The 22,477-nt window shown below is 43.4% G+C and overlaps 1 protein-coding gene across 1 annotated transcript; it reads right to left on the bottom strand.

The window, feature by feature from the left end:
• Nucleotides 1-1,420: 1,420 nt before the first annotated feature.
• LOC131502363 (uncharacterized) lies at nt 1,421-6,860 on the bottom strand. The gene is given in 3 exon segments (XM_058713103.1): nt 1,421-2,200; nt 2,203-3,434; nt 5,812-6,860. Coding segments are annotated over 3 exon segments (2,568 nt in total). The 5' UTR covers nt 6,518-6,860; the 3' UTR covers nt 1,421-1,570.
• Between the last annotated feature and the right edge of the window lie 15,617 nt (nt 6,861-22,477).

The raw sequence follows: 22,477 nt of genomic DNA on the forward strand, positions 1-22,477 counted from the left end.
TGGATCCATAAGGGATGGAAAATCAAGTGATAAGGGCCTCAATAGGGGATTTAACTGTTAATTACCATTGCCAAAGTAATGTGCCACAAGAAATGACTTGGTAAAGGAGTTGGTCTTTTTACTTTTTAGTTCATTGAAAATATATTTTGTGGGGCGCCTGGGTGGCGCAGTCGGTTAAGCGTCCGACTTCAGCCAGGTCACGATCTCGCGGTCCGTGAGTTCGAGCCCCGCGTCAGGCTCTGGGCCGATGGCTCAGAGCCTGGAGCCTGCTTCCGATTCTGTGTCTCCCTCTCTCTCTGCCCCTCCCCCGTTCATGCTCTGTCTCTCTCTGTCCCAAAAATAAATAAAAAACGTTGAAAAAAAAAAAAAAAAAAAAAAAAAAAAAAAATATATTTTGTGAAGGCAGGGTTATTCATGGCATAAAACACTTCGTATCTTGTCCAAAAAGGAAAGAAAAAAATCCCGTAACCTGGTTTTAAGAAATAAAATCATTGAATTAGGTGATTTAAACAATAGGAACTTTTCACTGATGTCATATTACCAGTAGCACAAATTAGTAAGATTTTCTATATCTATCTATATCTATATTGATAGATTAGTATAGATATAGATATAAACATAGTGTAAAGTATAAGTCACAGCTTTTTTTTGCCTTATGGATATCCAATTGTTGTACAGTCATTTGTTCAAAAAACAACTTTCTCTGTAATGCCTGAAGTTCCAAAACCTCCCACAAAAGACCACCAGAGTCGTAAGTCAAAGCCAAGCGGCAAGGGTCGTTTACTGCAGGTTCGAACCTGGTCCTCTGCGCACTCGTCGCCGGTGACGCAAGAGGCCACGATTAGGGTTGGTATAGCGTTTTTATAGACAGAGACAAATAGCACATGGGAGGTTTTTACTTGTGGCGGGAGGAAGAAAGGGGGAAGGGGGTAGGTGAGGAATGTGCTAAGCAAGCAGGTTTACAGAAGCGAGAAATGCCGGTTAGTTTGTATACAATCACTCATTTCATTACATATCAGACTACATTTAGGAAGTTTTACAGCCCATTCTACTACACAGCGGGTTACAATCAGGAAAGGTCTCACAATGCTCATAGCAAACAGCAAGCAAAACAGACTTCTCAGCAATTGTATTTCTTATCAAAGATCCATAATAAGCAGAAAAGAGAACCTAGCTTTAAACTAAGGCAGGGCTGTCATTTGGATTCAAAGCTGTTCCTTTCATTCCCCCCTTTTCCTTGTGCCTAAAGAACCAATCTTGGATCTTTAGTTTTCTATTTGTAATGTCTCGAGCGGTTGGTACTGAGTTCGTAAGACCATTAATTGTACAGCATTGAACCTGTCTTGGACAAAATTAATAATTTTGTTTATGATGCAGAGGACTAATGTGAGAGCGAGAAGTAGAATGGCCAGAGGCCCAAGTAAAGCGGAGAGCAGGGTAGTATTATAGACTTCCTGGGTTTCTAAATTAGAAACCTTCCAAGTTAAAGTATAGGGTATGTGGGGGTTGCCCATAATACTTATCAGTCCGTAGGAGGTGAGCAGGAGCACGCTAGTGAGTGTTCCTCCGATCATTGTGGGTCCGGAGCTGCTGCAACAGTCTTGGTATGGGACACCCAGGCCTTTGGTTTCAGCTGGTTTTCGGGGTCAGGTTTTCGACGCAGAGTCAATTTTAAAGGATGGGTCTTACTCTGGTCAACCGTCCAGGCGGTGTTGGCTTCCGGCACGAAGTCTTCTCGAACCGCAAAGGGATCAGCTGGTCGGGCGTGGGTGTAATGGATCCAGGTAGCAATCCCGTCGACTTTGAGAGCAGTGGGTGTGGTTAGGATCACAATGTAGGGTCCCCTCCACCGTGGTTGGAGGGTCTCTTGCTTGTGTCTCCGCACGTATACCCAATCTCCGGGTCGGTAGTGATGCGGCTCAGGAGGGGGCCCGTTTTCATAAATGGCTCTCAATCGGGGCCAAACTTCCTGGTGGGTGTGCTGGAGTTCCCTCAGGGAAATAAGAAGTTTATGATCATCAAATTCAGTTAACACATTAGACTGTAGGTTGGGAATTATAGGGGGGGGCACTCCATACATGATTTCAAAGGGGGTTAATCCCAGTTTGTAAGGGGAGTTCCGCACCCTGAACAGAGCGTAGGGGAGTAAGACTACCCAATTAGCGCCAGTCTCTATGGTCAATTTAGTTAAGGTCTCTTTTTTAGAGTTCTATTCATTCTTTCTACCTGTCCTGAGCTTTGGGGTCTATATGCACAATGTAGTTTCCAATCAGCCCCAATAAACTGCGCTATCCCTTGTATTACCTTTGAAATGAATGCTGGTCCGTTGTCTGATCCTATTAGGGTAGGAAATCCGTACCTGGGTATGATGTCTTCTAACATTTTCTTTGCTACTACCTGCGCAGTCTCATGCTTGGTGGGGAAGGCCTCTGTCCATCCTGAAAAGGTATCTATAAACACTAACAAATATGTATATCCATATTTTCCAGGCTTTACCTCGGTGAAGTCTACTTCCCAATAGGCTCCCGGCCTGGTTCCGCGGGTTCTGGAGCCAGGGTTTTTCCCGTGGTTGGTGGCGTTAGTTAATTGACAAGCTTTACAGCTAGTGACTATCTGCTCAATTTTTGTCCTGGAGTCTTTAATAGTGATCCTAGCATGTCTTATTAAGTCTTGCATTTTTCTTGTGCCCATATGAGTGGCTCGGTGCATCTTGGATAAGACTTTATTTCCCATTTCTTCTGGGAGGATTATGCTACAGTCTGCTGCTCTCCACCATCCGTTAAGGCACTGAGTTAAAGGTAATTTTTGGATCCAGTTTAGGTCTTCTTTAGTGTAGGCGGGATTTTCTGGTAAGCTAGCTGAACCGGGGTCTGGTAGGGTGGTCATTAAAGCATAGTCCACCTGTAAAGCCGCCTCTCGGGCCACCTGGTCAGCCAAACTATTTCCTCTGGCCACCGGTGTGACCGGTTTTTGGTGGCCTGGGCAATGTATGATGGCTAGTCGTTTAGGCAGCCAGAGTGCCTTTAAAAGAGCCAATATTTCTTCTTTGTTTTTGATAGTTTTCCCCTCTGCAGTTAACAGCCCCCTCTCTCTGTATATAGCTCCATGTATGTGGGCCGTAGCAAAAGCATATCTGCTATCGGTATACACGTTTAGTTTCTTGTCTTTTCCTAAAGTCAGTGCCTTGGTTAAGGCCACAAGTTCAGCTCGTTGGGCAGAGGTGCCAGCTGGCAAAGGCTCTGCCCAAACAGTCTCAGTTTCAGTTGTGACTGCTGCCCCCGCGTACCTTTGACCCTGATGTACAAAGCTGCTGCCGTCAGTGAACCAGGTAACCTCAGCGTCTGGTAGCGGGTGATCCTGTAAATCTTCCCGAACTCCATGAACCTGTGCCAATATCTCAGCGCAGTCATGGAAGGGTGTATCCAAGTCCGGGTCTGGTAACAGGGAGGCAGGGTTTAGTGTTCGGGGGGAGGGGGGGGAGCATAAATGATTCTGAGGGGATTTAATAATAGTCCCTGGTAGTGAACCAGTCGGGCGTTACTTATCCATTGGTCAGGAGGTTGTTTGAGGACTCCCTCGATGGCATGAGGGGTTGTAACATGTAACTCTTGTCCCATAGTTAACTTATCAGCATCCTTTACCATTAGAGCTGTAGCAGCGATCATACGGAGGCAAGGGGGCCAGCCAGCCGCTACTGGGTCTAGTCTTTTTGAAAGATAGGCAATGGGCCTGGGGCATGGACCAAGGAGTTGCGTCAGCACTGCTTTGGCTACCCCCTTGTTTTCATCTACGAAGAGATGAAAGGGTTTGGAGACATCGGGGAGCCCTAAGGCTGGCGCCGACAATAGGGCGAGTTTGATTTGCTGGAAAGCCTGCTCAGTTTTCTCTGTCCACTCAAAGGGCGCCTGTTCTCGGGTGACCAGGTAAAGAGGCTTAGCTATCTCGGCGAACCGAGGTATCCACAAGCGGCAGAACCCGGCCAATCCCAGGAATTCTCTTACCTGCCTTCGCGTTGTGGGTCGGGGGATGCGGAAGACGGTTTCCTTCCGTGCATCAGTGAGCCATCGTTGGCCTTCTCTTAACAGATACCCCAAGTAGGTTACCTCGGATCTGCAAATTTGGGCTTTCTTTGCTGAAGCCCGGTACCCCAGGGCACCAAGTGTCCGGAGGAGATTTTTGGTGCCTTGCAAGCAAGCTTCGGCAGTCTCAGCAGCGATTAAAAGATCGTCAACGTACTGCAAGAGAGTCACTTTGGGGTTTTGATTCCGGTACTCACCCAGATCCTCGTGAAGTGCCTCATCGAACAAGGTGGGTGAGTTTTTAAATCCTTGGGGGAGCCGGGTCCAGGTGAGTTGCCCATTTATGCCTCTCTCAGGATCGGACCACTCGAAGGCGAAGAGCTCTTGACTTTTGGGGGCCAGAGGCAGGCTGAAAAAAGCATCTTTTAAATCAAGGACAGTATACCATTGTCTTTCTGGGCTGAGGGCACTTAGGAGGGTATAGGGGTTGGGTACTGTTGGGTGTATGTCCATGACTCGGCGGTTAACTTCTCTCAGATCTTGTACAGGACGATAGTCCGCACTGTTAGGTTTTCGTACAGGCAGCAGGGGGGTGTTCCAGGCTGAATGGCAGGGACGCAAGATGCCTAAGTCTAGGAGGCGACGGATATGTGGCGTGATGCCATTTCTGGCCTCCATTGACATCGGGTATTGTCGGACCCGAACTGGATCTGCCCCTGGTTTCAGCTCTATGAATAGAGCTGGGCGATGTTTAGCCAACCCCATACCCCCGGTTTCAGCCCATGCCCCTGGAAACTGTTGGAGCCAGGGCTCTATGTTTTGACTTTGTGAGGGTGGCCCCTGGTGGAGTCGATATTCATCTTCTAATCTTAGAGTGTGGTAATGGGTTGGTTGTGAGGGCCAGTCACTTGGGGGCCCCCTGGCGTAAAATGAATTTGGGCCTCCATTTTAGTGAGTAAGTCTCTTCCTAATAAGGGGCATGGGCTGTCGGGGATGACTAGGAAGGAATGGGTGACCTTTCCATTTCCTAGGTCCACAGTCCTCTGGGTGGTCCAGGGATATTTTTTTATTCCGGTAGCCCCTTGGACCCAGGAAGATTTTTTAGAAATTTTTCCATGGGGCCTGATCAAGACCGAATGTTGTGCTCCTGTGTCAACTAAAAATTGAACTGGGTTCCCCTCCACTTGTAGGGTTACCCTAGGTTCGGGGAGGGGATCCGAACCCCGTCCCCCCTATTCTGCCTCTTGAGTGAAGAGGGCGGGTGTGGTTTTTGGCTGCCACGGTTTTTGATCATGACGTGGCTTTTTCTTTCTAGGGCATTCTCGGGCCCAATGGCCTTTTTCTTTGCAATAGGCACATTGGTCCTTATCTAGGGGCTTTTGTTTATCCAGGGGCTTTTGGACAACAGCGGCCAGGACTTTGGTCATTTTCTCGGTGGCTTTAAGTTGCCTGTCCTCTGGAGTCTCTCTATTATTAAAGACACGCTGGGCAATGCGGAGTAAGTCCTGAATCTGTTTTCCCTCCAGGCCCTCTAGTTTCTGGAGTTTCTTTTTAATATCAGTGGCTGCCTGATTTACAAAGGCCATTACAACAGCAGCTTGATTTTCGGGGGCCTCGGGGTTCATGGGGGTATACTGTCTGAAGGTTTCCATTAATCTTTCTAAATAAGTGGCAGGGCTCTCTGTCTTACCTTGTATTACTGAATACACTTTTGCCAAATTAGTGGGCTTGCGTGCAGCAGCCCGGAGACCCGCCATTAGAGTCTGGCGATAAATGCGTAGCCGTCCCCTACCTTCTGCCGTGTTGTAGTCCCAGCCATCCTGTGGGGGTCGGGTCAAGGGAAAAGCTGCATTAATGAGATCAAGGTTAGCAGTGGGTTGGCCGTCATCTCCAGGAACCAGCTTTCTTGCTTCCAATTGAATTCTTTCTCGCTCCTCGGTGGTGAACAGGATTCGGAGGAGCTGCTGACAATCATCCCAGGTGGGTTGGTGGGTAAACATAACGCTGTCTAAGAGACTTATTAAATCTTTAGGGTTGTCAGAAAATCGGGCATTCTGGGTTTTCCAGTTATATAGGTCACTGGTAGAGAAGGGCCAGTATTGAAGTCGGGGGCTCCCCGTCTCATCGGGAGGCCCTATTTCCCGTAAAGGTAAAGCTACGGTGGAGTCAGGAAGGCGGAGTCCTGGCTCATGTGGGGCCCGCCTACGGGTACGTCCGGCCGGCCCTTGGACTTCGCCCCCACTAGGCATAGGCGCGGGTTGAGCCTCCCTATTCTCTGGTTCTCCTATGGGCTGGGCTACGGGAGGCTCTGCCGGCGCAGCAGGGATAGGGGCAGCTTGCGGAATAAGAGGAGGAACCTGGTAAGGGGGAGGGTCAAAGGAAAGTAAATCTTGGTTGTCGGGGAGAACAGGGGGTGCAGTTGGAGTTGGCGGCTTGGGAGGGTTGATAGGTTTAGCCGCTAGGATTCGGCATGACTCTGCTATTAAGGAAGTGGCCATCCAAGGAGGTGGGTTTTCTACTAAATCTTGCCACACCAGAATATAGGGAATCTGATCCGAGTGACCTTCTTTCCCTGGTAGGAAAATTTTTTATTTTACTTTAAGGACCACAGGGAGGCAGAAGGTTCCCTCTGTAGGCCAATTGACCCCAAAGGTGGGCCATTCAGAGCGGCAATAGGTGATCAACTTCCTTTTGCGAATGTCTAGGCTTAAGTTGTGCCCTCTAGCTTTTATGTCCCTGAAGTTGGCGAGAAGGAGGGAGAGAGGGGTGCTCTGCGTTTGGCCCATGTTATGATTCTGAGGAAGAGGAGAAGAGAAGGGGGCGGCACGGAGGGGGCCCTGAAGCGGCTGAAATCAGCGGTGGAGTTCGCACAGGCGACCTCCGAGGGTGAGACCCCTGGCGGCCTGGCTGGGCCCTGGGCGGAGGGGCAGGAGGGAAAGCCGCAAGCAGCTGAGGAAGGAGGAAAGAGGAACAAAGGATGGAATAATTAATTCTGATCAGCCGAAAAAACACTTAATTCCAATAAAACATCCGACGCACGAAAGAAAAACAAGAGCCAACAAGAATCTCTGACAGTGGTTTCAACTTTCTGGGGCCGTCTCGGCCAGCCCAACAGAAAGGGTTATGGCTAGGACGGCGGTTATTACAAGGGCCCAGGGGTGACAATACATTTAGACTGACATAGAAGCACTCGCGTACTCGCCCGTCCGCGTCCCTCGCGGGAACTTAGGTGCCTCTTAGCATGGGCGGGCAGGTATAAACCCCTGCTTGGATCAAAATAAATTTTGACCGCCTTAAGCCGTATGAGGATCACCGCGGAAATCGGGTTAGAGCCCACTCGAATCCCGTAGCTTATGTCGTGGAACTACACATAGGGTAAGTCAGGCGCGTGCCCCTGACTCCCAACAATCATTCCAGTCGATTTAACAGACAGACACACAGACACACATCACATCAAAATACGGGTAACAATTGGCATGCCTAGATGGTTTTTTTTTCTTTTAGACGCCTAGAGATATTTCTTAGCACTCTGGAAGTTCATAGAGAAAATGAAAGTATTTAGCTCGCAGGCGCGTTGGGCGTAAGCAGCCCACAGAAAAGAATCCTGATGGGCCAAAAAGGCCCCCGATGGACCAGGAAGGTCCACTGATGGACCAGGAAGGTCCCCAGATGGGCCAAGAAGGCCCCCAGATGTCAGTGGATGTCTCCAACTGACCCCGGCCGGGTGCCCTATAGCGCGTCCGCCAGGGTCACACCAGCTTCCAGACAGAACCGGTTCTCCAGAGAAGAAACACAGATCAGAGAGAAAAGGAAGAACGTTAGAGCCGGCTTACTTACCGATCGGAATCAAATACGACCCGTTGACCAGAAGTCTGGTGGGCTCTGGGGAGATCTCGCTGGGGCCTCCAAATGTAATGCCTGAAGTTCCAAAACCTCCCACAAAAGACCACCAGAGTCGTAAGTCAAAGCCAAGCGGCAAGGGTCGTTTACTGCAGGTTCGAACCTGGTCCTCTGCGCACTCGTCGCCGGTGACGCAAGAGGCCACGATTAGGGTTGGTATAGCGTTTTTATAGACAGAGACAAATAGCACAGGGGAGGTTTTTACTTGTGGCGGGAGGAAGAAAGGGGGAAGGGGGTAGGTGAGGAATGTGCTAAGCAAGCAGGTTTACAGAAGCGAGAAATGCCGGTTAGTTTGTATACAATCACTCATTTCATTACATATCAGACTACATTTAGGAAGTTTTACAGCCCATTCTACTACACAGCGGGTTACAATCAGGAAAGGTCTCACAATGCTCGTAGCAAACAGCAAGCAAAACAGACTTCTCAGCAATTGTATTTCTTATCAAAGATCCATAATAAGCAGAAAAGAGTACCTAGCTTTAAACTAAGGCAGGGCTGTCATTTGGATTCAAAGCTGTTCCTTTCATTCTCCACTTAATTGCCTTTGCACCTTTGTCAAAAATCAGTTTTCCGTATATAATAGGGACTCTTCTGGCCTCTATTATGTTCCTTTGATCTATCCAGCTAGTATGATGCTAGCACAGCGATGTCTTGATTATTGTAGTTTTGAAATCAGATAGGATTAGCTCTCCAACACTATTCTACTTTTTCAAAGTTGTTTTGACTATTCTAGGTCCTTTGCATGCCATATGTATTTTTGAATCAGCATGTAAATTTCTATAAAACATGTATGGGGTTTTGATGGGGATTTCACTGAATTTACAGATCAATTTGGGGATAATTGATCTCTTTAAAAGATTGGGTCTTCTGACTCAAGAACACAGTATACTGTTGCATTTTTTAGGTCTTCTTTAATTCCTCTCACCAATGTTTTGTTGTTTTCAGTGTTGTAGTGAAGACCAGAAAATATGAGCAATGACTGAAATGGACAAGAAAGATATAATCTGAGTAATGACTAGAGAAAACCTCAAACCAGGCATAGGACAGAAGTCCTGTTAGAGGCTGGCAGGTGGTACAAGCTTCCTGCAGTGGGATTCAGACATTCCTCCCCACAATGGTGAACAAAGGCATGTTATTGTTTTTGCCCTTAGCTGAGATACTTCAGATTCCAGGCCTCATTCATAGGTATTTTCTTTTGGAATGATATGAATACCATTCTCATACCTGATCCATGGAAACTAGAGCATCTTTAAGTTATATACAAATTATGTTAGGGTTTAGATGTTTATCTTTTCACTATATAAAATGCCCCCCACAACTTTGTTCTCGTAAATAACAATGATTACTAACATCCCAGAAATAAGAATAAATATAAAGTTTCACGTGGACTGTAATCTACTTTGTGATCTTGTCCAAGACATAGGGATTTGAATAAACCTTATGATATTTGATCCCTCATGTCAAGATGAGAGTAAAAAATGTGTTTCCTACTTGATAGCTATTTCCTCTTCTGTAACAATAGGATTTCTTTGGAATGCAATGCTTTAGGTTTAATCCTTTCTGTCTCTGTCTCTCTTTCTCTCTGTATCTCTCTGTCTCTCCACCTCCACATCTCTCTCTCTCTCACTCATATAAAATAGCTTTCCTGATATTCTTCTCCCTCCTCATCCTTGTTTCTAGGCTCGCTATCTTTTTTTTTTAATTTTTAAAAAGTTTATTATTATTTTTGTAAGTAAAAAAAATGTTTAACTTTTATTTATTTTTGAAGAGAGAGAGAGAGAGAGAGAGAGAGAGAGAGAGAGAGAGAGAGAGACAGTGTGCGAGTGAAGGAGGGGCAGAGAGGAGGGAGACAGAATCCAAAGCAGGCTCCAGGCTCTGAGATGTCAGCACAGAGCCCGATGTGGGACTTGAACTCACAAAGTATGAGATCATGACCTGAGCTGAAGTCAGACACTCAACCAACTGAGCCACCCAGGTGCCCCTTATTATTATTATTATTATTATTTTTTGAGAGATACAGAGTGCAAGTGGGGGAGGCAGAGAGAGAGGAAGCCACAGAACTCGAAGCAGGCTCCAAGCTGTCAGCACAGAGCCCAACGAGAGGCATGAACCCACAAACCTTGAAATCATGAACTGAGCCAAAGTTGGACACTTAACCGAGTGAGCCACCCAGGTACCCCCCTTTTATTTAATTAAAGAAGTTCAGCTTTTTTTAATTTAAATTTTAGTTAGTTTATTACTAACTAAATCGGGGAATCAGAAAAGACTCTTCATTTTGCACCAGTGCTGGCCCAGCAGAGTCACCTCCAAAGGCTGGGCATCTGGCTCAGGTTTTGCTGGTCTTTTATACATATGGGCTTCCAGGATGGGTGGAGCTAGTACAGTCAAGCTTCTGGATAGTGGCTGCAGACTGACACAAGAGGCAAGCAAGATTGCAGAAGCCAAAATCATGCAAGGGCAGTATCTGGCCTTGGACATCTGGCTGCCCCTTGCTTTTTTTTTTGTTTTTTTTTTTGTTTTTTTTTTTTTGTTTTTACCAGCTTTCTTTCTCAAGTTATTATACAGTGCAATATTGGTTTCAGGAGTAGAATTTAGTGATTGACAACTTATATACAACAACCATTGCTCATCACACCAAGTGCTCTCCTTAATACCCATCACCCATCTAGCCCATCTCCCACCCACTCCCTCCATCAACCCTCAGTTTTTTCTCTATTATTAAGAGTCTCTAGTGGTTTGTTTTCCTCTCTCTTCTTCCCCTACTGCCCATATGTTCATCTGTTTTGTTTCCTAAATTCCACATATGAGTGAAATCGTATGGTATTTGTCTTTCTCTGACTGACTTATTTCATGTAGCATAATACATTCTAGCTCCAGCCATTGTCGTTGAAAATGGCAAGATTTCATTCTTTTTGGTGGCTAAGTAATATTCCACTGTCTGTATGCATATATACACCATATATATATATATATATATATATATATATATACACACACACACACACATATATACACATATATATATGTGGTGTGTATATATATACCACATCTTCTTTATCCCTTCATCAGTCAATGGACATTTGAGCTCTTTCCATAATTTGGCTGTTGTTGATAATGCTGCTATTAAGGTGCATGTACCCCTTCAAATCTGTACCTTTGGGTAAGTATCTAATAGTGAAATTGCTGGGTCATAGGGTAATTCTATTTTTAACTTTTTGAGGAGCCTCCTAGGCTCAGTATCTTCACTTCACTGTGGCTCCTGCTCTCTGTCTTCAGCTCTCACAACTAGCTTGGCTGTCACCAACCACATATCACAACTTCTCCACTTCTTGTTCTGGGTGTCTGGGGTTCACAATTAGTCCAGGTCCAAACTGAGCTTTCTGCTAGACTTAGACTTAGACTTAAAAGTGGCCTTTTACTTTCATTCAGGGAAGGCTGACTAAAGCCTTGGTTTCATGATGAAGTCTTGGTGTCACGAGGCACAGCACAGCTATAGACTCTCCATGTTACAAGGATACCCACTGTTACCAGCAGGGGAGGGCTCATCTCCAAGACCAGGAAAGCCTCAGTGAAGGCAGAGGAGAAACATAGACTTAAACATTCACACTTGAGAGAGTCTGGGTGTGTGAGCCCCAGTCCTGGGTGTCCCTCAGGGCCTTCTTCTCTGCACGTGGACAGCTGAAGGAAGCCCAGGACCAATTCTATCTCTTCTTCCTGGAGGACCCTGGTCTTCATCACTTTTGTTCAGTCTTTTACAGATGGCCTTCATTTTCCTCCTGCTCTTCTTCCTGCCAGAAGAAGCTCATTTCTGTGGTTAGGGGTAAGTTCTCATATTTTTAATCTTTTTCTCATTGAAAGGTTGATTTTTTAGGCTTTTATTAATGAGACAGGTTGCCTTTTTAGCCTGAGCCCCAAGAGAAATTGGTCTACAGCTTGGCCTTTCCTGAAGGTACAGCCTTGATCCTAAGGCGTTAGGTACAGCCCCAACAGAGCCTGGGGTTTAGGAAAAGGCCCCAAGTCCCCATTCAGATTCTGACCAGCTGCCATCTCTGCCTCCACCCAGTCCCCTTCCGGCCTGAATGCTGGGTCTATAAGTCCTAGCTGGGGCACACCCGTGATGCTAGTCTAGGGGAGACAGAGTCCTGGAGGAAGAAACAGAAGAAAAGCTCCATATGGCTCGATGGGATATATGGCTATGGGATGAGGAATGACCCAAAAATACCCACCCACTGACCTGCTGTGGGGCTGCAGACTCAGCTCCTGACCTCCATGGGTCTCGGTCACCTCATCTGCACAATGGGCAGAAATGCATTCCTAGCACACAGAGGACACTCTTAAATGAAGGGGGATCTGAAGTGATAAGAAAGTAGATTTGGCCCAAGAGAAGGAGAAGCAGATTAGAGTTGCTGTAGAAGACCTGACTTGGACCTCCTTAGGTACAGCCAGGGTCTGCCTCTCTGGAAGTGGTCAGGACAGTCAGACAGGTGAGAAGCTCTGAAATCAGAATCATGGGCCAGTTGAAGTCTCTGCAGTGCTCTGTAGTGACCAGGCATGTGTGTCACAGGCCCTCTTTTGTTTATCCTCATCCCTACCCATGGGTAACCCCAGGATGAGCTCAGGGAGCTCACTGCCCCATTGGTTACTGTGAACATCTACAGTCATTAGAGTCATGTGTCATCTTCACAGCATCCCTTGGTTAGTACTAGTGTAATTTATTCAAACAGTGGCTCACATGTTCTGAAATGGTTTTGATAATGTGTCATTATTTATTATAGCCAGAGTTTATTCAACCACTCTTTTTGTAGATGGATAAGTGGTGTATGATTTAAGTTTTTGCGATCTTATACTAGCAATGGTGAACATTCTTTGACTTACAATAATACTCATATACAAATTCTATTTCTAGTAGCTAAAAACTAGAAACAACTCAAATACCTACCAATAGAAAAATACATAAGTAAATTGTGCTAGATTCACAGTATGGAATACCACATAGGTATGAGAAGGAATGAACTAAACCCCACACAGATAAAATGTTAAGTGAAAGGAACTAGATACAAAACAGGACATGCTATATGATTCACTTTATATATAGTTCAAAAGCTAACAAAACTGGTGTTTAGGCATACACACAAGCTGTGCTGAAACAGTTTTACAGAAAGCAAGGATTCTAGGGGCGCCTGGGTGGCTCAGTCGGTTGAGCGGCCGACTTCGGCTCAGGTCATGATCTCGCGGCCCGTGAGTTCGAGCCCCGCATCAGGCTCTGTGCTGACCGCTCAGAGCCTGGAGCCTGTTTCAGATTCTGTGTCTCCCTCTCTCTCTGACCCTCCCCCGTTCATGCTCTGTCTCTCTCTGTCTCAAAAATAAATAAACGTTAAAAAAAAATTTAAAAAAAAGAAAGCAAGGATTCTAACCTGCCTAGCAGGCAATTTTTATTTTAATTTTAATAAAAAAAATTTTTAATTTTTTATTTGTAACTACTAATCTATTTTTTTAAGTTTTTAATTCCAGTTAGTTAATACAGTGTTATATTAGTACAGTATATTAGGTGTACAATATAGTTATTCAACAATTCCCTTCAGGATGAGTGCAGTCCTTAATCCTCATCATCTATTTAACCCATTCCCCCATCCACCTCTGATAACCATCAGTTTGTTCTCTATAATTGAGAATCTGTTTCTTTTTTTAATTTAAATTAAGTTAGTTAACATATAGTGTAGAATTGGTTTCAGGAGTAGAATTCAGTGATTCATCACTTACATACAACGCCCAGTGCTCATCCCAGAAAGTGCCCTCCTTAATGCCCATCACCCATTTAGCCCATACCCCCACCTGCCACCCCGCCAGCGAATTCTGTCTGTGTTCCGTGTTTAAGAGTCTCTTCTGGCTTGCCTCCCTCTCTGTTTTTATCTTATTTTATATTTTCCTTCCCTTCCCCTATATTCATCTGTTTTGTTTCTTAAATTTGCCATATGAGTGAAATCATATATTTGTCTTTCTCTGACTGACTTATTTTGCATAGCATTATACTCTCTAGTTCCATCCATGTCATTGCAAATGGCAAAGATTTAATTCCTTTTGATGGCTGAGTAATAGTCCATTGTATATACCTACCACATCTTCTTTATCTATTCATCAAACGATGGACACTTGGGCTGCTTACTATAATTTGGCTACTGTAAATAATGCTGTTATAAACATAAGGGTGCATGTATCCCTTTGAATTAGTATTGTTGTATTCTTTGGGTAAATACCCAGTAGTGTGATTGCTGGATCATAAGGTAGTTCTATTTTTAACTTTTTCAGGAACCTCCATACTGATTTACAGAGTGGCTGCACCAGTTTGCATTCCCACTAACAGTGCAAAAGGGTTCTTTTTCTCCACATTCTCACCAACACCTGTTGTTTCTTGTGTCTTCGATTTTAGCCATTCTGACATGTGTGAAGTGATATCTCATTGTCATTTTCATTTGCATTTCCCTGATGGTAAGTGATGATGAACATCTTTTCATGTGTCTGTTGTATATCTATTCATGTTTTCTGCCCATTTTTAAATTGGATTATACGTGTTTTGGGTGTTGAGTTTTATAAGTTCCTTATGTATTTTGGATACTAACTCTTTTTTTAAAAAAAGTTTATTCATTTTTGAGAGAGAGCTTGCAGGCTGGGGAGGGGCAGAGAGAGAAAGAGAGACAGAGGATCCAAAGCAGGCTCCACACTGTCAGTGAGAGCCTGATGTGGGGCTCAAACTCATGAACAGTGAGTCATGACCTGAGCTGAAGTCGGACACTCAACTGACTGAGCCATCCAGGCACCCTGGATACTAACCTTTTATCAGACATGTCATTTGCAAACATTTTCTCCCATTCCGTAGGTTGCTTATAGTTTTATTGATTGCTTCCTTTGCTGTGCAGAAGGTTTTTATTCTGGTGAAATCCCCATAGTTCATTTTTGCTTTTGTTTCCCTTGCCTCAGGAGACATATCTAGAAAAAAGTTGCTATGGCTAATGTCAAAGAGGTTACTGCCTGTGTTCTCGTCCAGGATTTTTATGGTTTCAGGTCTCACATGTAGGTCTTTGATCCATTTTGAGTTTATTTTTGTGTATGGTGTAATAAAGTGGTTCAGTTTATTACTTTTGCAGGTTGCTGTCCAGTTTTCCCAACATCATTTGTTGAAAAGACTGTTCTTTTCCCATTGGGTATTCTTTCCTGCTTTGTCACAAGTTAATTGTCCATATAGTTGTACTACCATATTGTTTTGACTACTACTGATTTGTAATATAATTTGAAGTCTGGAATTGTGATACCTCTACTTTTGATTTTCTTTTTCAAGATTTGCTTTGGCTATTCAAGGTCTTTTGTTGTTCTGTATATATTTTAGGATTGCTTGTTTAGTTCTGTGAAAAATGCTGTTGGTATTTTGGTAGTGATTGTATTAAATCTGCAGATTGCTTTGGGTAGTATGGGCATTTTAACAATATTTGTTCTTCCAATCCATGACATGGAATGTTTTTCCATTTTTTTTGGTGTCATCTTCAATTTCTTTTATCAGTGTTTTATAGTTTTCAGAGTATTGGTCTTTCAACACTCTGGTTAAATCTATTCCTAGATATTTTATTGTTTTTGATGCAGTTGTAAATTGGATTGTTAATTTATCTTTCTGCTCTTTCATTGTTAGTGTATAGAAATGCAACAGATTTATGTACATTGATTTAGTATTCTGTAACTTTACTGAAGTAATTTATCAGTTCTAGTAAATTTTTGGTGGAGTCTTTCGAGTTTTCTATATATAGTATCATGTTATCTGCAAATAGTGAAAGTTTTACTTCTCTCTTACCAATTTGGATGCCATTTATTTCCTTTTCTTGTGTAAGTGAATGCCCAACACAGGGTAACCTCAGCAGTGGAACGTTTTAAAAATAAAATGAATAGATGAACTGTTCTATGGATATTAGTTAGCCTCTTTTATCAGCCACCCCTCTCATTGTCCGATGGGCTTCTGAACAAATTGGCCATGAGGCAGGGGACAAAGTTATGCATGGACTCAGTAAATGGCACCAACCCCCGGGTTATCAGCCAACTAGCTGGTGGCAGGTTGATTTTATTGGACCTCTTCCATCACGGAAGGGGAACATTTTGTTCTTACTAGAATAAACAAGTACTGTGGAGATTAATTTGCGTACAGTGCTTCTGCCAAAACTATCATCGGTGGACTTACATAATGCTTTATCTACCACTGTTGTATGCCAGGCAGCATGGTCTGATGAAGAAACTCATTTTGGTCATGGAATTCACTAGTCTTATCATGTTCCTCACTATTCAGAAACTGGTGGCTTGATAGAATGGTGGCATGTCCTTTTGAAGAATCTGTAATGGTGTCAGGTAGGTGGCAGCTAGGTAGGAGTGGGGCAAGCGTCTCCAAGGGGCTGTATATGCTCTGAATCAGTGTCTAATATATGCAGCGATTTTTCCCATAGCCAGGATTTGGGGTCCAGCGGTCAGAAGGTGGAAATGGAAGTTCCATATTCTTTCTTCTCCTCATGGATGTGTGACTTCCACAAGCCTGGCATTAATGGTATCTTTCAGATGTAACTAGGCTGTTTGAATCCTCACATGACCCGTACTGGGGATAGCAGAAGGAGTAAGGTTCGGTCTCAGGGCCTCATCCTCACAGATGAGTGCAATTTTAGGTGCCACGTTCAAGTCTGACCTGGGCTAAAATTTGTCTAAGCCTCTCACACATCCTACCCCTCGATATGTACTGGAAACTGAGCCACTCAGAGCTGCATCAGCTTGCCTAAACTCACAGATACAGTTACTAAGTGATGGAGCTGGGATTCTACTTCAGATACACCTTTCCTCAAAGCTAGAATTGGTGCAGACACATCTGTACTGTGAGGCCTTTTCTGGAGGAACAGGTGTAATTAACCAGAGCATTTTACCAACTGGTTGTGGTAACCATGCCAAAGTCATGTTTGATTCCATGACATACTCACTCTCGGAAGTCTGAAGTGCAGGAAAGCTTCAGGCACAGTTCTTTAACAAGGGAGGACATTATTATCCACAGAACAAGGTTTTTGTATAAAGGCTGAGCCCTGCTTTACTTCCCTTTTAATTCTATCCCTTGGAAAAGACTATAAAGCAGAACTAAGTAAGTAAAAAGTAAATAAATAACACTGGAGAAGATGAGAGATAAGTTACTGTGCTACATTTCTGGAAATTGGGAGGCCAGTTAGGGATATACATCAAGACGTCAGTGTAAACTCTGCATGATCCATACATTTTCTTTTTTAAATGCATTTTTTAGGTTTATTTATCTATTTTGAGAGACAGAGAGAGAGAGAGAGAGAGAGAGAGAGAACACATAAGTGGGGGTGGGGCAGAAACAGAGGGAGAGAGAGAGAATCCCAAGTAGGCTCCATGCTCCCCTCTGCATTGAGCCCAATGTGAGGCTCGATCTCATGACTGTGAGATCATGACCTGGGTCAAAATCAAGAGTCGAATGCTCAACTGACTAAGCCACCCAGGTGCCCCTGTTTTAAAATATTTTCTAGTCAAATGATTCAACAGATGTACAAAGGTTTCTGAACATAGGAATTTACCCTGGTTATATTTGAAATGGTGCACAATTGAAAATAACTGAAATAAACATCCATAAGGTTTGATTGAATGAAACAGACTAATTCCATTCATGGGTTAGTATACTTTTAAAACTCTATGCAGGCCTAGAAAGCTTTAGGCAACACTCACTAAATAAAGTTTGGCCCCTGTAGAGAAAAGTGTTAACATCAGAAAGAACACAAAGCCCCTGTGTTGTTTTCGGGTCAAGGTATCTTACACATGCCACTTGTGTTAGTCCAGAGCCTTCAAGGAGCAGATGTTAAAACAGAATTCAACGTGCAAGAAATTTATTAGGGGAAACAACTTTGAGAGAAAGTGGGCATTCGGAAGAAGCTGGGAGAGCCTTCGGAATAGGATTCTGGTTTGAACTCCAGTGAAGAAGAGAGAAGGAATAAAGGCTGGGTAGAAGCATCTTTGAGAAGTTCTCCTTTTTTTTTAAATGCTTATTTATTTTTGAGAGAGAGAGAGAGAGAGAGAGCGAGCATGAACGGGGGAGGTTCAGAGAGAGAGGGAGACATAGAATCTGAAGCAGGCTTCAGGCTCTGAGTTGTCAGTACAGAGCCTGATGTGGGGCTCGAACTCATGGACCTTGAGATAATGATCTGAGCTGAAGTTGGACGCCCAACTGACTGAGCCACCCAGGTGCCCCTCAATAAACAGGCTCTTAACTATAGAGAACACACTGATGGTAACCAATGATGGGGAGATGGGTGAACTAGGTGATAAGGATTAAAGAGTACACTTATGATGAGCACTGAGTCGTGTATAGAATTGATGAATCACTATACTGAAACTAATAGAACACCATATGTTAACTATACTGGAATTTACAAAAAGATTTATTGAGTTATAGAAGATATTTAAAAATTGCATGTATTTAGTGTATACATTTAGAAGAGTTTGTGCATGTGCATACACACATGATACCATCACCACAACAAAGATAGTAAACATATCCATCACATCCAAAAATTTTATTGTGTTCTCTTATGTGTGTGTGTGTGTGTGTGTGTGTGTGTATTTTGGATAAAAACCTTTGAGATCTATTCTGTGAACATAATTTATTTTATTTAATTTTTTTTTTTTTAATGTTTTTTATTTATTTTTGGGACAGAGAGAGACAGAGCATGAACGGGCGGGAGAGGGGCAGAGAGAGAGGGAGACACAGAATCGGAAACAGGCTCCAGGCTCCGAGCCATCAGCCCAGAGCCTGATGCGGGGCTCGAACTCACGGACCGCGAGATCGTGACCTGGCTGAAGTCGGACGCTTAACCGACTGCGCCACCCAGGCGCCCCTATTTTATTTAATTTTTAATACATTTTATTATTATTATTCTATTTGAGAGGGAGAGAGCATGTGCGTGCAAATGGGGGAGTGGGGCAGAGGGAGAGAAAGAAAGAAAGAAAGAAAGAAAGAAAGAAAGAAAGAAAGAAAGAAAGAAAGAAAGAAAGAAAGACAAACAGAGAGAATCTTAAGCAGGCTCCACACCCAGCATGGAGCCTGACATGGGGCTTGATCCCATGACCTGATATGAAATCAAGAGTTGGAAAGCTTAATCGACTGAGCAATCCGGGAGACCCCGAACATATTTTAAAGTACACAATACTGCATTGTTAACTATACATGCTTTGTTGCACAGAAGATCTCTAGAGCTTACTCATCTTGCATAACAGAAAGCTTATACATATTAAAAAACAATTCCCCATTTCCACCTTCCTTAGCTTCTGGTAACCATCATTCTATTTTCTGCCTCTATGAATTTGTCTATTTTCAATAGTTTATATAAGTGGAATCATGTGGTATTTGTCCTTCTGTGATTGGCTTATTTCACTTAGCATTATGTCCTAGGTTCATTCATGTTGTCACAAATGTCAAGGTTTCCTTCTTTTTTAACGGCTGGATAGTATCTCATTGTATGTACACATCATATTAAAATTTTTTTTAATGTTTATTTATTTTTGAGAGAGAGACAGAGTGCAAGTGGGGGGAGGGGCAGAGAGAGAGGGAGACACAGAATCTGAAGCAGGCTCTAGGCTCTGAAGTGTCAGCACAGAGCCCGACATGGGGCTCAAACTCACGAGCCTTCAAGCCATGAGATCATGACCTGAGCCAAAGTCGGAACCTCAACCAACTGAGCCACCCAGGCACGCCAGTACATCACATTTTCTTTATCCATTTATCTGTCAATGGACATTTGGGTTGTTTCTTATCTTTTAAAAAATGTTTTTAAGTTTATTCATTTGGAGAGAGAGAGAGAGAGAGAGAGAGAGAGAGAGCAACCAGGGGAGGGGCAGAGAGAGAGAGAGGGAGAGAGAGAATCCCAAGCAGACTCCGTGCTGTCAGCACAGGGCATGATGCGGGGCTTGAACTCAGGAACCATGAGATGGTGACCTGAGCTGAAACCAAGAGCTGGACGCTTAACTGACTGAGCCACTCAGGCACCCCTGGTTGTTTCCTATCTTGGCTCTTGTGAATAATGATGCAATGAACATGGGGTTTCTGGTATATCTTTGGGATTTTGATTTTATTCTTTTGGAAATATACTCTAAGATTGGTAGATCATACAGTAGTTCTGTTTCTAATTATTATGAAAAATCCACACTGTTTTCCATATGGCTGTGCCATGCTATATTCTGACCAAAGTGTATAAGAGTTCCAGTTTCACCACATCCTCCGCAACACCTGTTAAGTTTTTACTATTTTTTTGGAACTAGCTATCCAAACAGGTATGATATGATATTTCATTGGAACTCCTTAATGATTTCAGTAAAGTAGAAGGATATAAAATAAACATGCAGAAATCAGTTTCATTTGTATACACTAATAGAAACATTTGATAAGGAAATAAAGAAAACTTTATTATCTAAAACTATATTTATCCCATTCACACTAGCCTCAAAAAGAATAAAATACTTAGGAGTAAATTGAACCAAGGAGGTGAAAGACTGTATGGTGAAAACTGTACAATACTGACCAAAGAAATTCAAGGGACCAATGTGTTGACCTTGAGTAAGATATTGATCTTCTTTCATCCTTAGTTATCTCCTCAATCAAATGGGAATACCTGAGCGGATAGATACGTTTTTTAATAAAAAGGGGCCATTCTGATTGCAGTTGACCCTTGAACAACACGGGTTTGAACTATGCATGTCCACTTATATGCAGATTTTGGTGAAATAGTACAGTACTGTAAATGTATTTTCTCTTTCTCATGATTCTTTTTTTAAAAATGTTTACTTATTTATTGAGACAGAGAGAGAGAGAGAGAGAGAGAGAGAGCATGACAGCACGTGCAAGAGGGGAAGGGACAGAGAGAGAGGGAGACACAGAATCTGAAGCAGGCTCCAGGATCTGAGATGTCAGCACAGAGTCTGACCTGGGTATCAAACCCACAAACCGTGAGATCATGACCTGAACTGAAACCAAGAGTCGGATGCTTAACAGACTGGGCCACTCAGGCGCCCCTCATGATTCTTTATATAACATTTTCTTTTCTCTAGATTACTTTATTCTCAGAATACAATACATAATACATATGAGGTAAGTTTTTTTTTTTTTTTTAGTTTCAAGTTTTTATTTAAATTCCAGTTGTTAACATATAGTTTCATATTAGTTTCAGGAGTAGACTTTAGTGATTCATCCCTTACATATAACACCTAGTGCTCATCATAACAAGTGCCTTCCTTAATAGCCATCACCTATGTAACCCATTGCACCCCAACCTCCCCTCCAGCAACCCTGTTTGTTATCTAAGAGTCTGTTTTATGGTTTCATACAAAATAAGTGTTAATCAACTGTTTATGTTATCAATAAGAATTCTGGTCAAAAGTAGTCTATTAGTAGTTAAGCTTTTGGGGAGTCAAAAGTTATGCATGGATTTTCAATTGTGCAAAGGGGTTGGTGCCCTTAACCCCTGCATTGTTCAAGGGTCAATTATATTTAGTTTTTAAGTGAGAGGCCAATTTTAGTTTTGAGTGTAAGGCATAGATGTCGCCCAGTCTTATATCACCAGAATCAAGTATATAAACCCAGTGACCAGTGAATGTGGGAATTCAGGTGAGCTCCTTCACTCTGGTAATGAATCTCCTCTCCTAGTTTTCCTCCTACTTCCTGGCCACTTTTCTCAACGTTTTTATTTTTTTTCTGCTGGGTCCCTTCCCTGTATTTCTCCTTTGCATTTCAACTGATTTTCTGTTTATGTGTGTATCTGCCCCACCAGTTTGGTATCCCCCATAACAAGTACATTGGTCTTTTCATTTCCAGCATCCCACATAGTTCCTGAAACATGGTGAGAATCTGTGCATGTGTATTGAATTAATTAATCTTTTGTGATGATCCTGACAATAGAAGCATCTCTAGCATTTAGGAGTCAGTATTAGAGATATTACATTTGCAGGCACCATGCGTATGACTTTTTTAGTTACAGACTGTGTAGGGGACCATGTCTGCCTTGGTGCCCTTGTGATTTTGTGTGTCCCATGTAGGCTGTGTAGGTAAAGCTATATTGTAAACACCTGACTCTTGGAAGAACACTTTGTGATTCCTCTTGGAGCAGGGGAAGATAAGCAAGCAGCCTGATGAGGGACTTCCACCAGATAGTTTCTCACCTGCCTCCCTCTGTAGCTGGAGGCTGACACAAGGTCGTTCCTTATCCATCTCTTTTCAGTTGAGTACAGGATGTGCTCCTTGCTCCACCTGAGAGTACAGCTCTGGACAGAAAATGCTCACTGCCTTAGGGTGCAGATGTGGAGTCCCCACTGGCAGAGAGACCCCACCACCTGTAGTGTCTGTCGCTGAACACCTTCTATTCAGTCTCAGTCCCTGCAGGACTAAGGTTTCAGGGAGCTGACACCAAGCTGATCTTGCTTTTGCTGTGTCTTTTAAGTGATAAAATGTGTGAAACCATTTGAGCTCATTGTCATCTGATTGGCTG

This window comes from Neofelis nebulosa, chromosome X, assembly GCF_028018385.1.
Source record: "Neofelis nebulosa isolate mNeoNeb1 chromosome X, mNeoNeb1.pri, whole genome shotgun sequence".
Taxonomy (NCBI): Eukaryota; Metazoa; Chordata; class Mammalia; order Carnivora; family Felidae; genus Neofelis; species Neofelis nebulosa.